We start from the raw sequence: 14,572 nt of genomic DNA on the forward strand, positions 1-14,572 counted from the left end.
GCATTCAACGCCCTGGATGCCTGGAAGGACGGGGAGGAGAGCTGTTTTGGGAAATTCTTACTTTTAGTCTTTACCTACATCGCAGTTCGCTTCTGTCCCTGGTCAAGGCCAGAGAAAGCGTTATAGATCAGCTGTAGATGTGGATATCTGTACACTGTACACGCTTGACGAGGCCTCAGAATGGCGATTTCGTGTATATGGGAGCCCGCCAAGCGTTAGTTCCAGGGGTTTCATCTGTCAGAATATTGGGGCAACGAAACTGCACTCTAGCGTGAACTGCCGCGTGGTTTTCCTGATAAAAAAAAACTGGCGGAATTTGCCATCATTTGTTGGAGTAATGAAATAGTCAGATTTGGCTGCTTAGTTAATGCGCCCAAATGGAAGTTTCAACTTTTGAGGGACACTCGCTCCGCTGCCAATGCTCCAAAAGTTGACGATGCTTTTGCAGTTGCACCCGTACACACGTTTTTCTGCGTTGGATAACTGCCCCGTGTGGTTGATATAAGGGCGCAATTCTAAAAGAGGCTGAAGAAAGTCGCCAGACTGTCATAAGGTCCCGCACTCCGGGTCGGGCCGTTGCGATTGCTGCCATGATCTGCATGGCTCATTCCTTCAGTACAATTCTCCGAATCTACTCGCGGAGCACCCCTGGATCTCGGCGCCATAGTATGCTGGGGTCTACGTGAGCACCTATGCAGCGCAAAAATCGACCGAGACTGACTGCGCGTAGGGTCTTCATCATTCAGGTGCACTGTAAAAGCGATAAAGATTACTACGTAACAGAGACGCTGACGCTAACAGCCGAAGAGCATGTATGCTACATGAACAAGCTTGCCTTTTGTCTTCATCCTCACGACGAGAGCTTGCAGTCTTTCAATTTCGATTTCGCTCTTCTTGAGCATTTCTTTTAGGCGCCGCAGCTCGTCTAGGCGCATCCTGGCAAATGTCCCGTCGTCGCTTGTGTTCTGAACCCATATGAAGTCATTATACGACGGCGAGAAAAGCGATAAAGGGAAACACGAGGTGCATACAAATGTGCAGCTCTCGTTGCAGGAGTAGCCGCAGTCTTTCATCAAACTGTGTAACTCACGTGATGGCGCTTCTCGCCCTGTAGTTGCTGCGTAAGCATTGAGTCGCTTTCTCTTGCCAGGGCAAATCTGTGTAACAATTCAGTGTGACGCTTGGTTATGGCCCGGAGTTTCTGCTTCAGCTGCATGTATTGCTGTTGCTGGTCTTTGAGCTGCGCCTAAGAAAACCACGCTCACAAGGCAGTTCAGGCAGCACAGTTCTTCCAGAGTGACCAGTAGGACCGAACAGAAAACAACAACCAGCAGGACCTACCCTGTCAAACCGCTGGGCTGCGAGCCGAATCCTATGAATGTTTGCCTCCTAAAGTGCAGCTACCGCGAGGTGATAGCTATATTAAATGCAAAAATCGACACGGCTGCGGCCTTACTTGCTTCACAGCTACCATTTCCATATCCTTCTCAAATGCTGGCCTGATTGGGTCGCTACGTGCTTGATTGTCCTCGTGACCTGCAGCCACTGCAGCTGCTTCAACTTGTTCCAGGGTAAGAGACGCACCGAACCTCACTAACTCCACAGCTTTAAACGTTGCTCGAAGAGTTGCCAGGCGCTGTGAACTCTGCAGAACATGGAAGCTGGGGGCAGGAGACATCCGCTTTCTGCGATAGGGGCACCCAGGGGTTGCCATATGCGGATTTCTCCACTACATGTGGAAAGGCCCGCTATTTCTGGTACTCATGGGCATTGAAGATACTTTGTTTCACCTGTTTATTTTCTCTTTGGGCACTTGCAAGCAGGCGCTTGAGTTGCTTCAAGTCGTCCGCCACGATAGTTGTTTCGTGTTGCAGCTCTGCAACTCTGCGTGCACAGAAGAATACACTTGAACCAGGCGAGAGATACTATCTTACACACTATTAGAGCTACACCCGAACAAATGTTTGCTTTCCCACCTAGGCACGCTGAACCCTAATGCTTTTCCTGCACGCAAGCCAATATAATAGGTGAGACTCTACCGACTGTTGGCGGAGAGCAGCGAATCCTTCGTTGCTGAAAATGACGGCGGAATCTAGTTTGTCGGGGAGTTGCCACGTCTCTTCAGCAGACGACAAGCACTTAATCTGCCAACCGCAAATAGCTGTATCCAAGCGGTACATTTTGGAAGCGTCTGCGTTTATCATCCCACTGCAGTTGTACAAGTTGCTTCTAACAAATGCACAAGGACAACTGAAGCTGCGATGTAGAAGGCCGATGGCAAACTGGGGCAACGACTGTCTTTATTATCAAGGCAAGGCATGGCCAACTGTGCCCGTGGGAGTCATATACAGGCAAAGTGTAGGCTGGCACCTGGGACGCTCGCAGTGGCACAACGGTCTCCAACTCGTTGAGTGAGCTCTGCAGCTCCCTTAAAAACTTGTGGATCGCTGCCTCAACAGACTTATAACGAGCTGCATGCTGCTTCTGAATCCCCTGGACTTTCGCGTATTCCTGCAAATAGAAAACCCCACCAAGCGCTGCACGGATAAGCCAGTCACAACTTCCTCGATTTGTACGCAGCTTGGGCTGTTTTAACTGCCACGCTGGAGGGGAAAATTGTGGCCTTGTGGTGTAGAAAGAGCCACTTGGTGTAAAAACGTCTCTGTTCAGTCCGCAGAAATATTGCCAAACGCTGATTGTCGCAACGCAAACTTGCTCATTCCAGCCAGTGCAGACTTCTGGCAATCGAAGGTCCACAAAGCACCTCACCCTCTTCAGTTCGTCCAGTTCACGTTGGTGGACTGTCAGCGTTGCGTCATTCGCCGTTTTCTGGTCTCTGCACGAGCGTCCACACTCTCAAGGGCATCATGAGCAATTTGTTCACAAGCGCACGCATCACCCGGTCCCTATTCGCTTAAGTGCTTACCTGAATTCCAAAAGAGCCTCGTATATCGCCATATCACACCCGAGAGGACAGATGTCTTCTTCGACATCTCCAGAGTTTCCTTGTAGTTGCTCAGCCTCATCTACTTCGTCTGCATTCGCAATGCAGCTCGCAGAATGTACATGCCTAGACGCGTAAGAGGCTGTCTCGCAAATAGCATGGACCACGCGATGCAAGCGGCGTACAACGATTCTTGTGGACAGTGCTCGAACAGCAAGAAAGGTAAGATTTCATTGACCTCACCCTCCAGGTCACTAGCCTCAGCGTCACCACCATGGGGGCTGGCAGATAGCTTGGCTGTTTTATGAACCACCTGCCAGGACATGAGCGAGAAGTTATTCAGGCATCAAACCTCGTAGTGTGACTAGCAGCAGTGCTTTTGGTTAGGTTCATGGATGTTACGGGCGATCCAATCACAGAAAAAAAGGGGAAACAGCTATCAAAGAAGCGTGCAGTGAAAGAGTGGCACATTGCGTTCAAAGATTTGCATGAGGGCCGCCTGTTGAGGATTTCGAGGTCCAATTGTCTCAGCCACCCGTCGGCGGATGTCCAATTCAGTCGCCTGCACGAAAGCGTACGGGGATTGAACTCGGTGCCCATATATTCCCTAATGCCTTGGTAAGCTCACGTTCAGGTTCAAGATGTATTGTTTTGCATCATTAGTTGCAGTTTCTTCCTATAGAATGATCTGCAATATAGCTGCATAAGTCTCTGGGCCCACCCGGCAACTCTCGATTCCCTGTCTCCTCTCAGAAATGGAGGCAGCAAGAGCTTCAAGGCGACTATTGACTTGGTGACACTCCTTCTGCTCACTTGACAGGTCCTGCTGAAGTCGTACGTTCCGTGGCTCCACTGTTTCAATTATAGTCAGCTCTTGGAGTTGCTCCTGAGCCATCAGTAGGATTATGCGGTTCTCTGATACGTTCACGACTCAAAACATGAGTATGGCATTCGTAAATGTATAACCACAGACAGGCACCTACAGGGAATCGTACCAGTTGTTTCAGGCGTGCCAAGAGCAACTGTTGGTGGACTGCCGTGCGGTCCTTCAAGAGCTCTCGTACTTCTTGATCAAATGTAAAAACAGCATTTTTAACCTGCAGGAAACACAGTAGTGCTGCATTAATCAGTATTTGCCTCAACCTCATAATAGTGGTGACGGTGCCGCGTTGAACGCACTGTCTGTATAGATCTGTTGGCCTGTAATTGAATCTCCAGAGTCTGAAGCTCTGCCCAGCTTTTGAACGTTGGAGGCAGTGAACCAGAATTGACGGGCTCGTCCACGTAGTAGTGCTCATAGATCTTTGAGCATTCTTGCAAGTTGAGAGCAGTCTGGACTGTGCTGCTCTGGCTTATCTCGCATCTTCTGAGGCTGTGAATTAGGTCCAGAAGGCGTTCCTTGAGCTTTTGGTCTTCGTCGCTTGCGGCACTAGTACTCCTCTCTGTAGAAGTATCGATACGGTCCCCTGGAACATCAGCAAAATAAGCCTCCGGTTCTTTCGTAATCCGTGTATGCGCAGCTGGGTGCAAATGCTCAAATGACACAATGAACTCTCCGGGCCGCCGACGGGCCTCAGCAAGAGCAGCTTTGATATCTTCAATTTCTGCCTTGGCAGCGACAGATTCGAACAAGGCTCCAGTGTTGTTCAGCTGCTTAAGTCGTCCTTCTAGGGAGTCACTGCGCCACAAGGATTAACATCTGGAGAGCATTTATTCACAGAGGGAAATGGTCTTCATTATTATGGAGGCCCGATATTGGCTGACGCCTACATGAGCTGTTCCTTGCTGATGCTCCACAGGGATCCGTCTGATTGGTCCTCAACAGTGGCGCTTTCCACCATCTGCGCCAACGACTGCACCTGGGAAAATTCTGCTGAGCCTTCGAGCTCAGCAGCCTGCAGAGCCTCACTAATTTCGCGCAAGATGCAATCGGATGCCCTGAGAAGTTCCTTGCGCATTTGCGACAGTACTTTGACCCTTCGATTAAAGGAATTTGCCTTTGCAGCTGCCCACTCAGCAAGCTCCACCATTTGTTTCTTTTTCCTTGAAGCCATAGTTCTGTTGTCATAAGCCCGCATGCACTCGAAAGCCCTTACCGTCAAATCTGCTCTCCTCCTGTCTGCAAGTTTCTGTTCAGCCCCGGGTAAGCTTTTCCGAGACAGCTGCAATCCAAATCATTCGGATACTCTGTATATAAAGCCCTTTTAATGTAAGTTCTGCGTTTCCCATCCGTGGCATAAGCAAGCTTACAGTGAGGCATCTGTCACGGTCCCAGAGGCGGTGAGGTTGCATGCATTCAAGTTTTTGATAGTTTCTGCGATGCGCTGCTCATCTTGGGCATTTGCCAATTCTTCTTTTGGCTGTGCCTTTAAAAGGGCTGCCATCTCTAGCATGCGTTGTCTCCGGGGGCCAGTTGAAGGCGCAGCTCCTGCGAACTCATGTGAACAAGTTTATCGTGGGGTGCAACCACCGAGGAGTTTCCGTGGCACCACCACCTTGAGCCTGCTGTCGAATCGTTCCCAAATATGTTCGGGCTGCATTAAAAGTTTCGAACCAGGGATCAATAGCTACGCAAGAATCTGAGCCCTACGGAGGATGCTAACCTGGTGTCCCAGTGAACTCTTCAGATTGCAAAGTGAGAGCGACGAGGCTCCCAGGTCCGTTGCATATTCCGGGTACCTCCACTTCTTGAGTCCTCGAAATTTTGGTTGCCTCTGGCTCAACAGTGAGCCGCCTGGTGGAAGCTGAATAGGATAACAATTGTACGCAGCTGTTGTGCACAAGGGAATGAATCAGTTTGTTGAAAGCATTAGAAGACATCTGCAGCACGTGATGCTCTTCGGAATAGCTGCATGTGCTACGTTCGTACAAGGGGTGTATGACACTGCTGTCTCTTCAGGAAGCAGCAGGTGTCTCAGTTCTTTGTCTCGGCAAGCTTCCAAAATTGCCTGCATGTCGGCAGCTCCACCTGCGGTGCACTGTGCCTGCCCTGCGGTTTCTAGTCGCTGAATGTCCTGAAGAAACTCCTCACCGGCAAAGCGCAGTAAACCATGGTTCGCAGTAGGAACATTCGAGTGCGCAGCACTAAGGCTGTAACATTAAAGAGAAAGCAATATCCCATTTGTACGCACTGCCAAGTTACTATATTGGATGACGCACAAGTGGTGTCTGCGCAGTGGGAAATGAGCACACGCAAAGGTCCTCGGAAATGCCAGCCACTCTGACAGCTTCTAGAGCTCCGCCAAATAGCCGCTGAGAGCAGACCACTCTTGAAACATATCTTGCGCTAGTAGAGGGTCGTACAGAACCTGATCGGTTGAAGCGGCAGTCGCTTGACATAATTCAACTCAACGGGAACAACAAACAGTTTGTTGTGGGGAAATAAAAGGCAATGTGACGTTTTAATCTATTTTTTTTTCAATGTTGCCCTGCAAAATATTTATTTATCAATCGCAAATCAGCCTCCGCTTCGCGGCTCGTAGCCCCCATACCGCAAGCATGCTTATCATTGCTTGTTGCTGCTCTGCTGCATCGTGTATTTGGCGCTCAATTTTATCCAGGGATCTCGCAGCCTCAGCCTCATCATTGTGAAGGAGGTCTTCCCGAAGGATCAGCTCCATCATCATTTCTTGTGTATTAATACCTGGAAGGGCTGTCAAGCGTGCGATCAAGTCCTGGTCAAATCATAGAATGCAGCATATGTTTTCTTTAGGTGAATGCTTTTAATTCCAAAGATACTGTTCACTCCCGTAAGCATCTTCCTCCTGCTGTAGAACTAAAATTAAGTTGTCACGATCGGAGAATTCGGGAACCAAGTAGTTCAACCAGCGTTTCAAAATATGCAGCCTCCGGGGAGTAGCTTTGTGGCCTTCTCACCACGGGAGGTTGTGTGTGCCTGAGCGCATAAAAGGTTTTATGTGCGTGGTGATCTTGCCTGGAAACGCTCAGAAATATCGTCCAGCCTAGCGCGTTCCTGTTGTTTGGCAGCTTCAGCTTCAGTGTATGCCGCACGTTGCCTCCGCAGTCTTTGATGCTCCTGTCCCGGGAAGTACAACAGCAATATTCTTAGCTTTGGTGTGCCCTGAACTGCCTGACTGTGATGTTAAACCGAAATGTGCCCTCGAATGCTGCTGCCAAAGGGAAAACCTAGATTGTCTTCTCGACACTCTGCCACCATCTGCAGGCTTTGCAGCTTGACGAGCCGGCAACTAGTGCATTCTTGCTGCGCACCGTGATAGTGGGTTCTTCTGGCTGAAGAATATCCTTTACAGCGTCTGTTGGAGATAGGCTCTCCGGACCACTCAGAGCGGCCGAACCGGCGCTGGCGCCGATACTATCATACTCATCTGAAACCACCTGCAGAATGTTGTTGATTAGCACCGGACGCGGGCACGGTGGTTTCGGCTCCTTTGTTTTCCTGCCAACTCAGCATGATGCCAAAGCCCAAATATGCAAGGTCTCGTTTGCGCTCCGAGAAGTCTTTGCAGGCTTCACTACGATTTCCGGTAAATCATAATTCATTCCCCGGCATTTCTTAACATTTGAGCAGCACGACACGACTATACGGTATTAATCAAGAACATTTTACAGGTCGTTGCAAAATCAGTGCAAAGTTACGCACTTGGAAGTGGGCTCATTCGAAGCCGCATCCATTTCATTGGCCGATTGACCATCGTAGGTGGTTGCATCTAGCATGAGCAAGCGGCGGAGGAATTGCTGCTGCTGTTGGTGTTTTTCTGCTTGTTGTGTTAGTCCGCATCTCAGGGCATTTTGTGCCTCTATACGGTCTTCTTCAGCTTTCGCTGGCCCATCTGTATCAGCTTCTCTCTCGGAACCCAGTCCCTCTTTGCAACGGCAATGGATAATATCATATTCAAATTCACATCTCCACCAAGCTCCGCTCTGAGCTGCAGCAACCAGAGCCAATCGGTTTGCGTCGCCCAGCTGCCTGATTATGATGCTTGTGATACTTCCAACGTGACTATCAAACACCCTGGCCTATAGGATATTTTGAAACGCAACAAGAAAACCGGGAAATTTTCCCGAAGGCAAAGCCTGCCAGTAATTTACAAGTGCGACAGCGGTGGTTAAAGTGTCAATAAATTGACAAGCGCGGAGGTGCACAACTGCTGCATAATCTGTATATATCACAACGGGAAACGAAGGCAATGACTATTGCCACTGGCTCACCGCAGCGCATGCATTCGGAGTGTCAGCGAAGAACATTACCACCCGCCCATCTGAGGTGCCAGCTACAAGTAAATGCCTATTAGGCACCACGATCAATTGAGTCACATGGGATCCCGGAATTTCGCAGGATGGATTCTCCGATTTTTCATTGTTAAGCTGTTGGAGGACATTGAAAAGCGACAATATAGGGCGAGCGGTTACGGATGCTACCGGAGTCCCTGGCGTCGACAAAGCCTCTAGTGGAGTGCACCAAATACCATTCCGCAAAGTAGACGTTCCAGAAAATATCAGAAAGTAGCCTTCTAACTTCCACTCCTCCGAACCATTCCCGTGTGAGGGGCCTCTTTTAGAGGGCTCGCTGCCACACGTCCCCCAACTCAACAGCCCTGGTGTGTTTGTGCACACCTCTAACCTCGCAATTGTTATTGCAGTAAGGCGGGCTGCTGCTGCTGCGGCCGCCGCGGCAGCCGCACGACGCCGCTGCTCCTGTTTCATTGCTGCTGCCAGGACGCGCCGGGTTTCGTCAGCAGCTGCGGATTGCTCTGTAAGACTTCCATTAGAGGAAGCCCCTCTAGGCTGGGCTTCGCGAGAGGCTACAGAGGAGATCGTGTCATGGTCGCTGGCGTCATCGGCTTCGCTATCGCTCCCATTCAATTCCTCCTCCTCGCGTGGGTCTTTGCCATCCGGAACTATGCTCCGCAGGACCGATGTTGGGATTTTCACATCGATCCGCCTGCGTATTGCAAAACAAATGCATGTTCGTAGACGGTATGAAGAGCGTGGCAGTCGCATGGTTCTTACACCGAACAGGCCGAGGTGGACGGCCTCCACCTTGACGATGGAGGACCTCCACCGCGATCAACACCAGACTGAAGAGCCACTATTGAGGCTGCCTGGCATTCCACTGCCCTTGCCTGAAGAAGAGTGCTCCAGTTAGATCTAGTGGATCTTCTGCAATACTTAGGGCAGAGTCTCTCTGGGGAAGTGGGGCACCGTTTTCGGCGTCCTGGTCCGCGGAATCGCTCTCCTCGTCCTGCGCGCCATCATCTCCGGTATAGTCTGAACTATCTTCGCTGCTTGGTCCATTCCCGTTTGCGTCACCGACGGATGCTTTCTGCCCGACGCAGAGAGCGTTTGTGCCTGCCACCAAACCCACGCTGCCAGGAACGGTAGTCGCGTTTTTACCGGGCTGCGTGTGAAGCTGTCCCAGCCCTGTCAATACCAATAGTGCTGCATCTCCAGCCAGGCCGAGCAGGAGCAATGGATGCTCCCAGACCAGCCGACTCAAAGGTTCAGGAGTTGTGGTGAACCCCAAAGGCTCTGCCTGCCATCTGCTTTCTACACAGTGAGAGTCTTCTAGATCCTCTACATCTTGTTCTGTTCCTATTTGCTTCTCTCTCTGATGACATTGGGTAAGTTTGAGAAGTAATAGTACGCCATCATCACCCAACACCGCGAGGCACTGCCCTGATATCGCAGGAAAAAAACGTTTAGTATTTTCAAAGCGCAAGTGCACAGTCAGCGAAGAGCGGCCAGTGCGGTTTTGTGCGCCTTTGCCAACTAACAGAGAGGGCAACAGGTGCAAAGGATGTCAATGTACTTAATGTATGCGCCATCCAAGGCGCCGGCGGTCGCTTCCCTACTAAACGTAGCTGTTGCCGTACCTGTAGGGTCGACAGCCAGGTGCACGACTGCGCATGCGTGCGTCTTAATTGCCATGAGTAGATGCGTTCCCTTTTTGGAAGCTGAACATAGTCGCACGACTCCGTCCGACGAGCCGAAGAGGAAAAGGGGGCAGTTTGTTTGTCTTGTCCGGGGCATCACCGAAACGCACCGAATCTGGTTTTGCCATTGCCTGCGTTTACAGCAAGCGACTTCATTCTCTGTCGCACGGAATGAGCACTCGCAGGCGGTGGACATAAAGGTCTACTTGCTCCGAAGTTGAGGAAAGACGGGCAAATGAAATACCGGCAGGTCACTGGCATGAGGCATGGCGGGCCTTCCCAAGTGCGTATGGATCCATCACCTCCAACAGTCAACAAATCTGCACAGTACCAAGACGTCAGGAGAAAACTTCCCTCGCAAATGAGCCAATGCAACAAGCACCTGGTAGAGCAATGCTACAATACGGTTGGCGCAGTTTTAGGTGCATCAGTTGCGCCTAAATGAGTGCCTAGAAGCTAACCCCTGGGCCCTAGACTGGCTCGGTGCACCAGTTGATAAAGTGTGCGCACTATTAGGCTAAGAGAAATCTAGTCCCACATGGCTTACCACACCCGGATTGCTTCCTCTCATTGACGACTTCCATCGCTACGAGTACGCTTGAGGCATGAAAATCAAATGCCTAATAAGAACGCATCTCACAATGCAATGACTGGGTTTTGCGTGGCGGTACTCTGTAGGTACAGGGCCTCAGTAGTAGTAAGGAACACGGATTCACTACCGGAGGGAGAAACTGGAAGCACCTTAAGTAAATAGTTCGAGTCCGGAGCGAAGAGCCACGTAACGCCGCACCCAGTAACTATTATCCAGAATGGGCTTGCACTATCCCTGTGTGCAGGGGGACTCTGTATATTTGACGACGTTCCAGTCAATTCAGCGAGATATCTGCATCCCTGATACTGCGTGTCTGTCCCCAAGCAAGGACGAGAAGTAGGGAGCGCAGAGCCTCACCTATGGGGTAGAACCCGCTTGATTGGCATTTCATCTGGCATGGTAAAGGCCCGAACAACTGGAACTGCAATTGTGGATTCTTCTGTCATGTAGCTGACCGCTTCCAGTACATCATGAGTTGCCCACCTGCAAGCCAGCCGGTCAAACCCGCAAGCCTCCGTTTATGCGTTTTCATCATCAGGGTAGGTACCCGAACGCAAAACTGCATCTCATGCAAAGGGCAAGGCTGGTCAAATACCATTTGATTTGCCCATCATCACCAGCGGAGACTATATGAGCTGCATTTCTCGGATCCCTAAACATGCTGCTGATGGTCCGTCGATGGCACAGAACGGGCTGCTTATCGAACTGGGCTGGTTCTCCCTGCGTTTCCTGTTGTGTATGAGGAGCTTCCGAATGCACAACGGAAGAGCCCCTGCGTCCAGATCGAACAGACCCTCTAGGGTTGCTACGAAACCGCCCTGCTCCTGATGGAGCCCGCAATGATTGGAGACCTTCTGCCTGTTCTCTCACAACGCTTGAACTTCTCCTATATGGACTGCTTGTTCCGGGCATCAGTTGCAGCACTTCTGCCTTTATATTGCCATCCTGTGGCGTAGCGTCATGCAAAAGGTACGAAGCATGCAGTGTCACATTCAAATGCCACCAAACGCCCGATTCTGCTTAGTGTTGTGCAGGGGATCGGGTTTTTTCACGGAACGTTGAATGAGGCGTTTTAATCTTCCAGAATCGCGCCAGATTTGTGCTCTAAAACTCGCTCGATCACCTCCCAAAGCAGTAGCTTGCCCGAGTCGGAGCCTGATAGCAGCATTTGCTCTGTTAGCTCGACAAAGCTTGGGACATCGGAAACAGTGAGCTGCCCAAATCTGCACGTCCTTCCCTGTGTTGCAGACGCCAATTTTGTTTGACTCTCCCATACTTGTACTTAATCCTTTCCATACGCGTGCAGGTGAAGTATGCCTCTCTTCGGTGTGCTCGTCAGGGAATACACGCTGAAATAAAAGGTGCTTTAGGCAACTGAACAGAGCGAACCTTCAATTTAAGCCCAGTAAACGTCTGCACAGCTGTCCATAGCCGAATATGGCGCGACCCCGAAGTTGTAAGCTGGTATGCAAAGAACGGTGACCTGCGTAGCGTACCGTACAGCCATACACCTAGGCTGGTGGCAGGTGCACTGGCAGATCTTGCTGCACTAAAATGCTCAATGTCTGCTTAAGTGTACGAAGAATGTGGGTTATCGGTGAGTCACACCATTCTAATGATATTACTTGCAATGCAGGAGTCTTCAACCGTAGAAATGGGCGCCCTGTTGAGATGTTCCAGAGTGTGAGGTAACAACAGGAAAGTGATGCATTTTCTCCCCCATCCCCCTCCCACCCAACAACAGCCAGCAACGGCACTTGCTCAGAGTCATATAACTCCTCCTCTAGGGCGTCGCCGCCTGCACTTCCCCCTGCTGCCACTTCTCCCGAGGAAGATTCTGTTGCATTGATCTCGTCATTTTCATCTTGCTTGATGGTGTTCTGTGGCGTACTATCACCTTCAGCTTGCAGTGCTCCATCTCCAAAAGATTTCGAAGTATTCGAATTCTGCTTAAAGGTACTCGCTTCTGTGCCTGCTGAAGAAAACTTCCCACGGAAGGATGCAGCGGAAAAACCACGCTCGCTAAAGGCCTTGCAAAGTCGGACTCGTTCGAAAGTCCTTGATGAGTAAACATATATGCCTATAAAAGTTTACAAAAGCAAGCAAGAACCCGCTGAAGCGATGCACGATCGCAACAGCTGAAAAGGAGTAGACTCTTAGACTGCTCAAAGTATTCGCGCGTCAGTTCGTATGCGCCCGCCCATCAGAGAACGCATGCAATCGGAAAGCTCATCCATGCCAAGTGCCGGTATACTGCTCTAGTTCGAGAGATGTTGAATGTTCCATGAGCTATATAGTAGGAAGCCAGCGTCCGATGTGGCATGCATCACCAGTTTTTGTGCCTCAATAGTGACCAGAAAACATATGGTCGTTCCTCACTTGCTGGTTTGCCGATGCTCCTGCCGCAGACAGCGATGAGTTCGTGGTCGTTGTCCACTGCGACTGCAGACACTCCGCCATCATCGTCGAAGTCGTTTGAAGAATGCAACACGTAAGGGTTTATAAGGCATTTTTCTTCCGCTTGTGGGTTGGTATTTTCCCCACAAACTGGTGGAAAATTGTGGACAGTATACAAGAGTACCTGTGTGTTTGTTATACACGCCAACGTCTTACTATCAACAATAAGCACCTGCTGCCTTGCTAAATCCTGGCCCCCAGTATGAGTTGTTGCCACAGGGTACTGCACCGAATTTGAGTTGCTCATTCTTATTTGATTCCAACTACCACTTTTCTGTAGACGCTTCCCTCAACTGGACAGGTTGGACAGATCGAACCAGCGCAGTCGCAGACCCTGCTTCCTCTTGATGTCAACGGAGAGCGAACGGCTGCTGCTCAGGCCTAGCTTCCGCATTTAACGAAGAGCTCGGAAGTTTTTACATTGACAAGGAAACACACCGTTGCATCGATCACCAGTAGTTTCGGCGTTTGCGCAATACTGACAAAAACCCACTGTCAAGTAGCTTGTTGCGCCCAAATTGGTCAACCTAGGCCTATCGATTCCGGATTTGCCAGAGTTAACAATTCATTCAGTATAGGAAAATTCCCGTGCTGCCGCAGTGGGTATGGCCGTTCAGCGAGCGACGGAGTGCTGTACAGTAAAGGCTTGAAATCGATTTACCAGCGGGGTTCGCATTAAGGGTTTCTGCAAGCTCAAAAGGTCATGTAAAATGCATGCTTAGGGACCAATTCGTAAGTGCTCTTAATGAAGGGTTTATTACTGCTGATCTCCGCCTGCCGAGCCAGTGGATCGCCACCGGGCCGAGAATCACGCATTCGGAAAAGCGAGTTCGCGTGTGCTCAGCCTTCCATGCGGTTACCAGTCTGTTGGATCCCGCGAGCATTCGTTTCCGATTCAATCTTCGTACTACTTGGGTCTATCCTAGTACTTACGGCGAAAAACGGGCAGGGTGACCGTCTTCACTCCTGTTTGGAGGTTTGCTGAGCCCGGCCTGCTTCGCTTCCGCAAAAAAGGCGGAAATTTCAAGTTCTCAGCTAGCTTATCTTATTTGGCGACGACCTGAGTGTGGAAAGGTGAACCACCGTCGGGGACGCCGCCGGTACAGTCTCTGGAGGCTTTGGGGCTCTGTCGCAGGGGCAGGCAGTGGCAGCAGAAGGCATAATCTCGAGCGCTAAAGCAGTCCATATTCGTGTTTCTGGATGCATATTCCTGTGTCCTAAAAGTCGTTCCGGCCAAAACTCGGCATCCGCTGCAACTGTCAACCTCCGGAGATCCCAGTTTAGATCCCCGTCAACTCCAGAAACTGCATCTGCCTTACCGAGGGCAAATCCAGCACTTCATACAGTGGCAGAGCTCTCTCTAGCATGGAAATCTGGGAGCATGCTTTGCGTGCAGTTTAGCATGCTTATCCCTAAGCAGCCGCCTTGGCCTCTGGGGCACGGCTCAAGCTGACTGCACTGGCAGTGAACCATTCTAGCCGGTGTGTTTGCTCTAAACTACGGAATGCCTGTAGAGATAGTGCAGAGGTGGTTACTTTATTAAATAAAATAATATTTACCCTTCCGTTTATTCAAACGTGGCCTGTTCAGGGGGCTGTAGCCTACGGCTAGACTGATCAGGGCCGACCTTGCAGCAGGTCACCTGCTGACCACCACTGGGACATG

General features: G+C 50.5%; 1 protein-coding gene across 1 annotated transcript; it reads right to left on the reverse strand.

Moving 5' to 3' along the window:
* Nucleotides 1-631: 631 nt before the first annotated feature.
* EMH_0019680 (WD domain-containing protein, putative) lies at nucleotides 632-13,154 on the reverse strand (the record flags this gene model as incomplete). Its single annotated transcript, XM_013496246.1, has 29 exons — nucleotides 632-690; nucleotides 800-965; nucleotides 1,091-1,246; nucleotides 1,457-1,645; nucleotides 1,791-1,884; nucleotides 2,044-2,144; nucleotides 2,371-2,511; nucleotides 2,770-2,836; nucleotides 2,927-3,035; nucleotides 3,188-3,257; nucleotides 3,666-3,830; nucleotides 3,940-4,041; nucleotides 4,124-4,622; nucleotides 4,715-5,106; nucleotides 5,212-5,372; nucleotides 5,548-5,688; nucleotides 5,814-5,970; nucleotides 6,137-6,196; nucleotides 6,436-6,618; nucleotides 7,175-7,361; nucleotides 7,566-7,892; nucleotides 8,547-8,867; nucleotides 9,040-9,601; nucleotides 9,799-9,989; nucleotides 10,808-10,933; nucleotides 11,046-11,222; nucleotides 12,185-12,530; nucleotides 12,830-12,892; nucleotides 13,064-13,154. 29 exons carry the CDS (start codon nucleotides 13,152-13,154, stop codon nucleotides 632-634), a joined length of 5,403 nt encoding a protein of 1,800 aa, XP_013351700.1.
* Nucleotides 13,155-14,572: the final 1,418 nt, after the last annotated feature.

The sequence above is a fragment of the Eimeria mitis genome, genomic scaffold (genome assembly GCF_000499745.2).
Source record: "Eimeria mitis Houghton genomic scaffold, Emh_scaff2, whole genome shotgun sequence".
Classification (NCBI taxonomy): Eukaryota; Apicomplexa; class Conoidasida; order Eucoccidiorida; family Eimeriidae; genus Eimeria; species Eimeria mitis.